This window comes from Bos indicus, chromosome 7 (assembly GCF_029378745.1).
Source record: "Bos indicus isolate NIAB-ARS_2022 breed Sahiwal x Tharparkar chromosome 7, NIAB-ARS_B.indTharparkar_mat_pri_1.0, whole genome shotgun sequence".
Lineage (NCBI taxonomy): Eukaryota > Metazoa > Chordata > Mammalia > Artiodactyla > Bovidae > Bos > Bos indicus.
In genome coordinates this window covers 86,101,863-86,109,717 of record NC_091766.1, presented here as the reverse complement: position 1 = coordinate 86,109,717, position 7,855 = coordinate 86,101,863, and the positions used below count along the sequence as shown (strand labels likewise).

The 7,855-nt window shown below is 40.7% G+C and overlaps 1 protein-coding gene and 1 non-coding gene across 2 annotated transcripts; both read right to left on the bottom strand.

The window, feature by feature from the left end:
- Positions 1-2,256: 2,256 nt before the first annotated feature.
- COX7C (cytochrome c oxidase subunit 7C) lies at positions 2,257-4,554 on the bottom strand. The gene is made up of 3 exons (XM_019965398.2): positions 4,358-4,554; positions 3,389-3,517; positions 2,257-2,473 (listed from the first exon to the last, which is right to left on the bottom strand). The coding sequence occupies exons 1-2, from the start codon at positions 4,430-4,432 to the stop codon at positions 3,401-3,403; spliced, it is 192 nt and encodes a 63-aa protein (XP_019820957.1). The 5' UTR covers positions 4,433-4,554; the 3' UTR covers positions 2,257-2,473; positions 3,389-3,400.
- LOC139184287 (small nucleolar RNA Z39) lies at positions 2,575-2,637 on the bottom strand. The gene has a single exon (XR_011567876.1). It is a non-coding gene; the product is annotated as a small nucleolar RNA Z39 (small nucleolar RNA).
- Positions 4,555-7,855: the final 3,301 nt, after the last annotated feature.

Sequence of the window (7,855 nt, the reverse complement as noted above, 5' to 3'; positions counted from 1 at the left end):
CTTCATAGGTGGCAATAGTGGTAAAGAATGGGCGACTCAGAAGAGAGGGTTTGATCCCTGGGTTGGGAAGATGTGGAGGAGGAAATGACAGCCCACTCCAGTATTCTTGCCTGGAAAATTCCATGGGCAGAGAAGCCTAGCTATAGACCACGGGGCCCACAGAGAGTGGGACACAGCTGAACACACACAAATTTGCTGGACAGCTGGTTGTAACTGTTACTAGACTTTCCTCCATCTACTCATTTAGGAGTTAAGCACTATTTTAATCTTTACAACTACCCTAAAATAGTTACTTTTGATATACAAGGGAGCTGAGGAAGATACTTTCTAATTGAACTGAAACATGGTCAAGCCTGGCTTTGAATCTTATTTTAATCCTTAGTCCATTTGTACTGCTTCTACAGCAAAACATAGGTTTTGATTTTTCACCAGGATAGCCAAAACTTTACTATGTAACCAATACTACTAGCTCCCTTCAAAAATGATTCATGGGTTGTAGTCCCCAACCAAAATCCCTCCTTACCCAGGTATTCTGGTTAAGGAAGCCTCTGCATAAGGTATATTTGGCCTAGCAGTTTCACTAAGTATGTATGGGCCCATTTAGCCCAAATTTTTATAAGAGAATCTGGATTTTTATGGCAATCTTGTGGTTTAAATATCACCTTGAATTTTGAAAAATCAGTGGAGGAAAATACACAAAATTGGGAAAAAAAAATTCTGTGGTGGTTTTAAAAATTCAAGCCAACATTAAAAAAATTAAACTGGATGAAATCACACACTTCTGTGAAATTGCAATGGTTAATTTTACATCAAGTTGACTGAGAAATGGTGTCTTGATACCTGTCTAAACATTATTCTGGATATTTCTGTGAAGGTATTTTTGGGGATGAAGATTTCCTTTTTTTCCCCTTCAGCTACACTGTGCAGCTTGCAGAATCTTAGTTCCCTGACCAGGGAGTGATTTGACTAGGGCAGTGAAAAATGCCAAGTCATAACCACTAGACTGGGAATTCCTGAGATTACCATTAGTTTCAGTAAAACTTACTCTCTACACGAGCAGGCCACATCCAATTAGTTGAAGGAATTAATAGAAAAAGATGGACTTCTGAGGAAATTCTGCTAGCAAATGGTTTGCAATTGGAACATCAACTCTTCCTTGTGTCTCCCACTTTCAGTTTATCCCATCAGACTGTTGACCTGACAAACTCACAATTCCAAGAACCAATTTCTTAAAATAAATCTCTCTATAGACACATGCTGTTGGTTGTTGCTCTGGAGAACGTCAGTACAAAAAAACTAAAAAGTTGTCTAGTCTCTATCACCAAGAGCCAGCCCACTGAAGTCCTTTTACAGGGAATGGGTAAACTGGACTTCTATTTCAGGAGAGTTAAAGGAGATTTTTCTCTCATTCATGTATACCACTCAAATATGCAATTCAAAAAGACAAATCTAATAAATGACATTTTCTACCTTGACCCTGCTGTAAAATAAAATACATTACTTTTGGCTCTTGATACAAATTGTAAATCGGGGAGGAAGTGGGGGAAGCAGGTCCTAGGACTTGCCAGGACATAAAATGTTTAATATAGCTCAATGAATCTCAAAATAGGAAGGAGGCTCTAGTACCCTTTCCACCAAGAAAACCCAGATGGCTAAATCTGTAATTCAGCAATGATTCAAACAAAAAATTCAAAATCATTTTATGAACTCTAAACTCTTATTCTTGCTTCTGTGGTTCCCAAAGGTAGAAATCCTTAATGTTATACAGAATATCTCCCCAAGCACAGACTACCATGACTTATCACTGATACAATTACTAATCAGAGCCATCTCACAACCCATTTCTCCCAGTTAAAGCATCAGAAAAGGGGAGTATTTCCTGTATTATCTCACATGCTATTACATTTCAAATATTCTTTTAATCTAAACAAGATTAATATTGGTCAGTATCTATGAAGGCAAAAATTTCAGTGTTATGGTACAGAGGAAGAAAATGAAGCTCTTGAACTTAAAATCTCCGTACACTACTGATTTTCCTAATGTTTAACTAATTATCACTCATGGAGAAAAATGAATTTACTCCTTCAAAGTAAAAAAAAAAAAAAATAATAAAGACTAAAAAGACATCTTTTTTCCTCCCTTTAAAATAAAAATCACAGGATAAGTCAGTCTGCACTTCTCTTTTATAATGAATTGCCAACAAATTCTTGACCAATGAATCAAAAAAAAAAAAAAATTCAGACTTTAAGACCAAGAAACAAGCTAAATCAAATACATATTTAATTAAGAAACTAATAATGCAATATTACCCAAACAAAATGTAAGCACATGTTCAATTACCATGTTCCATATTTCAGAGAAGAGGCATTAAGGATTTATGCTGTAAGTTTATTTACAAACATATCTAGGATGCTGAATTCAAGGGATTGATCCTTTTAAGAGACTGCACCTCTTAATATGCTCCTCTTCCTATCTGTGAATAAAAACACAAAAAATTAATGACATTTAAACTCAAATTTAATAGAAATCATGCAGTTTCATTAATGTATTGTCTGCCCTTCAATTTATGACTGGTGCATCAGAAAGCGTTTACAGTATCATGATTTTACTCATACTGATTTGCTTCATCATATGCATCAAGTAATGGCTTAGATAAATCATTTCCCTTCTAAACTAAGACAAGTGTAGTCCTTCTTTTCTAAAGTATATTTTGGAATTTATTCCAACCAACCCACAGAGCCTCTTATAGTGTTGTTTTTGATGAAAATTCTAATTACAATATTAATTTTCTCACTCAGTGGTGCTTTAGTTGCTAAGTCGGGTCTGACTCTTGAGATCCTGAGGAATATAGCCCACCAGGCTCTTCTGTCAATGGGATTTTCCAGGCAAGAATACTGGAGTGGTTTGCCATTTCCTTCTTATTCAGGGACTCTACTAATCTTGCAGCACACATGATTCCTTCATGTATATACTAACATATACCACCCTCAAGACAGATGAACATTAATGAGTTTACTAGAACTTTTCCTGGTCAAGAACCTCAGCTCTGGAACAAGACTGCCTGGATAGAATTCCTGGTCCACCACTGCTAGCTATGGAATACTATGCAAGTTGACATTTTTTTTTTTTGTCTCAAAGCAGGTTAATATCTCACAGTTTTGCCTGGGAAGCAATCTGAGCCTATATATCAGGTGTGCTTAATAAACAGCAGCATTCAATAAACACTGGCTTTCAGGCAAAGATATGTTTGTCTATAGGTTCAACCTGTCTCCCACCAATGTCACATGCCCGCTTAACTTCAGTATTTGTGATTTTGAGGGGGTGGGTGGTAAGGGAAGAAAGGAATAAAGGAGAAACTTCTGCAAAGGTTGTAAGTCCATAAATTTACCTGTCTCATGGATTACTTTTTCAGCAGTTGGTGTCTTACTATAAAGAAAGGTGCAGCAAATCCAGACCCAAAGAACAAAGTCATCATAGCTAGTAATCTCCACTTGTTTTCCACTGAAAATGGTATATTCTGTCGGGAACAAAAGAGAACAAACAACAAATACTGAACTTCAAACCATCTGATTTTACAGATTAAAAATAAGTACAGAGAAAATGCTAATTTTTATATAATCAGGATATATATGCCTGGTCAAATACCTGAGCTCTGGAACAAGACTGCTTGGATAAAAATCCTGGTCCACCATTGCTATGTATGGAATACTGGGCAACTTAATCATAGCACTTTTAAACATCTTTAAAATCATATGACCTTCACCGCAAACACTAGATGGTAAACAAATTCCTGGCTTTCCTCTTCGACTCTATCCCTCTACACCCTTTCTAGGCCTCAGGGAACCCCAGGAGGCTGTTACAACTAACTACCCGCTTGAAGCTATTTATAATTAAAGCTAAAACCAACCTCAAGGATGGTTAATACTTCTAATTTCGTCAATTCGTTTAGAAACACTAGCCCCACATCATAGGCCCTCACAACCCCGAGTTTTCAATGACCTTCACTTCGAAGCCGGTGACCTTTAGCTAGGTTTTAAGCCACAATACCTGCAGTCAGAGGTTCTAAGGTCCCCCGAGTTTTGAAGGGCAGGGTGGGGCGCGCAGGGGAAATGGGGGGAGCGCTAGAGCGAGATAAGGCCTCTGGCTTCATTTACTGAAGCCTATTCACTACTAGAGCGCGCAGTCACACTCCTGAACTTTCTCCCGGGTTCCTGGGGGAAGCGGAATGTTAGTCGACGTCCCAGTTCAAAACCCTGGCTTCTCACTTCTCTCTTCACGGCGCATAGTAGGCCTCGAAGTTCAGTCAGTCGCGGCCAAGTGCCCCCTACCCAACGAAGCAGGCCCCTTCCATACTAACCTTCCCTGGACCCTCCTCATAGTGGCTCCGACGAACCACTGAGGTTGTGAACCTCCGGATGCTCTGTCCCAACATAGCGCTGTTGGACGCTCTACAAAAGATCCAGAGACCGGAGGCGGAAGAAATGGCGGCTGCAAACCTACCGCTCCTTGCCTCACGACCTTGCTCCTCTAACTGCAAGGATCGAAAGGGAAGATGGGAAATGAGGCACAGTTATCGGCAAACGCGAGAAAACGGCGCTCTGAGGATTGTGGGAATTGTAGTTTAGAGCACCGTGGCGCATTGTCGGCCCTGAAGGATTGTGGGAAACGTAGTCTGGCAGCAGATTCTCGCAGTGATTCTTCTAGAGCTGAGTTCTTTAGGCTTGTTTCTAAAACGATTTTACTGAAGTTAATGAAGCAGTTTACGTATGTTCTAGTTTATGGAAAAGGAAAATAAACCTCTCCCTTTTCTTTTTTTGTGACTATATGCTATGTGTTTCTAATTTGCACTACTATGTCGCTCTGAGATGTGTGAAGAAAGCGTAACAACAAATAATTGAATAATATGCAGTGCAAAGGATTTCAGAGAGAAAACTGAGTTGATATGCCAAGGAAAGGGTTATTGGAAGTAAGCGTAGTTGCTCAGTCCTGTCGGACTTCCCCCCAGACTCCTCTGTCCATGGAATTCTCCAGGCAAGAATACTGGAGTGGATTGCCATTCCCTTCTCCAGGGGATCTTCCCATCCCAGGGATCGAACCTGGGTCTCCAGCATTTCAAGCAGATGCTTTACTGTCTAGGCCACAGGGGAAGCCCCCCCTTGGAAGTATAGAGAACTAAATGCAACAGAAATAGGGAAAGAGGGCAGAGAGAACTCAAGGCCAGCATTAGTGTGGCATGTTGGGAGTGCAGAAGAGAAAACAGCCTGTGATCCCGGCCAGCTTGGACTAGGAACTGGTGCTCTTCTGCTGAAACTAAACAATTTAAGAGGACATGTGCATCATAGTGACTCTTCTCAGTGATGGCTCAAGAACATAAGATCACTCTATTATATATGAACATAGATAAAACATGAACATTGTTCAAATCATGAAAATGACCAAGCATCACCATATCTCATCAATATGATTTCTGCTTCTTTGTCAATTACAATGTTAATCATAAACTAGTCTTTCTTCCTCCTAGGTAAGATTTAGTTAAGGTAGTAAAAGTCACTGGAAACAAGCCTAAATCCTGTAAATTCTAACACCTTATTGAGATCCTGAGGGTTCCTGTATGTATTTGATCTTCCTTACTGCAACCAATAATAAACCCAACTTATTCATTTATAGAAGGGAATGGCTATACACTTCAGTGCTGACAAAGGTCTGTCTAGCCAAAGCTATGATTTTTCCAGTATTCTTGTATGGATGTGAGAGTTGGACCATAAAGCTGAGCGCCGAAGAATTAATCCTTTTGAACTGTGGTGCTGGAGAAGACTCTTGAGAGTCCCTTGGACTACAAGGAGATCCAACCAGTCAATCCTAAAAGAAATCAATCTTGAATATTCATTGGAGGGACTGATGCTGAAGCTGAAGGTCCAATACTTTGGTCACCAGATGGAAAGAACTGACTCATTGGAAAAGATCCTGATGCTGGGAAAGATTGAAGGTGGGAGGAGAAGGGGACGAGAGAGAATGAGATGGTTGGATGGCATTACTGACTCAATGGGCATGAGTCTGAGCAAACTCTGGGAGTTGGTGATGGACAGGGAAGCCTGACGTGCTGCAGTCCATGAGGTTGCAAACAGTCCGACACGATGGGACTGAGCAACTGAACTGAACTCACTTCAGTATTCCTGCTGCTGCTGCTGCTAAGTGACTTCAGTCATGTCCGAATATGTGTGACCCCATAGACGGCAGCCCACCAGGCTCCACTGTCTCTGGGATTCTCCAGGCAAGAACACTGGAGTGGGTTGCCATTTCCTTCTCCAATGTATGAAAGTGAAAAGTGAAAGTGAAGTCGCTCAGTCATGTCTGACTCTTAGCAACCCCGTGGACTGCAGCCCACCAGGCTCCTCCGTCCATGGGGTTTTCCAGGCAAGAGTACTGGAGTGGGGTGCCATTGCCTTCTCAGTATTCCTACCTGGAGAATTCCATGGACTGTATAGTCCATGGGGTCACAAAGAGTCGGACACACACTGAGAGACACTCACTAACTCACTGCTGTTAGTCTTTGATCAGTGCGTATTGGGAAGAAATTGGTGATAAATGAGGCCAGGAAAGCAGCATTAGGTTAAATTGTGAAGGGCCCTGCTAACCTAAAGAAAGAAGGTGAAAGAAAGTGAAGTCGCTCAGTCCTGTCCGACTTTTTGGGAGCCCATGGACTGTAGCCTACCAGGCTCCTCCATCCATGGGATTTTCCAGGCAAGAGTACTGGAGTGGGTTGCCATTTCCTTCTCCAGAGTATCTTCCTGACCCATGGATTGAACCCGGGTCTCCTGCATTGTAAGCAAGACAATGAGCCACCATCTGAGCCACCAGGGAAGTCCGTGCTAACCTACGTTTTGTTATTCCTCTGTGGCAGAGTGCACAGATGACTCATTTATGCAGCATCAGTAAACAAAGTTGATTAAGATTTAAGTCTTTGAAAAATGGATATAAAGTGCATGCTTTCATCTTCCTTTAGCTTTTAAAAGAGAAAAGCCATGTTTCACTTCTATCAAAACACAAAAAACATAAAGTGAAGAAATTTTATTTCTACAAGGAGCTTGTAACTGAGTAGAGATACATGTAGAACATAACTGGTGTTTTCTCCTTATTGACAGAGACTATATGATATTCGTTTTTTTTTAAAAGTCCGCATCAGTGTCTTTATGTATTAAAGGATTCTGATTTAACTATAACTGGGAAATGTTTTCACAGTTAATAGTTAAGGTTTTCTGAATTCTCTTTTTCATTCTAATGTACATAATACCTCCTGTATATTTGGTTCATTGTTACTTCTAATTCATATTAATTGATTCTCCTCTGTGTATCTGTCAGTTAACTCCAAAGGCAACTACAGGAGAAATTCTAGTATATGGCTTTGAAATTATCTGCCCCTCATGGGTTCTGTGAACTCATTTTATCATGACATGGGAGGGGAGGGGGATATTCCTTTTCTCCCTGAATCTGGATAGACTGTGTGTGACTTTTTTGACCAGGAAAATTTGGTATAAGTGATGCTGTGTTAGAATTGGCAGCTTCCTTTCCTGTCTTTGGAAGGTTTCCCGTAGCAACTCTGAAGTTCATGTTAAGAAGTTTGATTACTCTGTTGGAGAGGCCCCCTGGAGAGTACTCAAGAATTCATTGGAAAAAAAGTGGGGCATCAGCTTAGATGTCAAGGATGTGAGTAAAGGTATCTTGGATTCTCCAGCCCAGTCCAGTCCAGCTGCTAGCTGAATAACACTGAAGGACCCCAGGCAGTGCTGTGTGGAGAAGAGATGCCCAGGTTAGCCTTGCCCCAAATGGTGATCTACAGATTTGTGAGACATAATTA

What these genes read in the sequence shown, in the direction of transcription:
- COX7C (XM_019965398.2), bottom strand. Translation starts at nt 4,432, where the DNA reads ATGTTGGGACAGAGCATCCGGAGGTTCACAACCTCAGTGGTTCGTCGG. An exon ending in ATGAGGAGGGTCCAGGGAAG is followed by an intron (nt 3,518 to 4,357) that starts GTTAGTATGGAA and finishes TGTTCCCGACAG; the next exon opens with AATATACCATTTTCAGTGGA.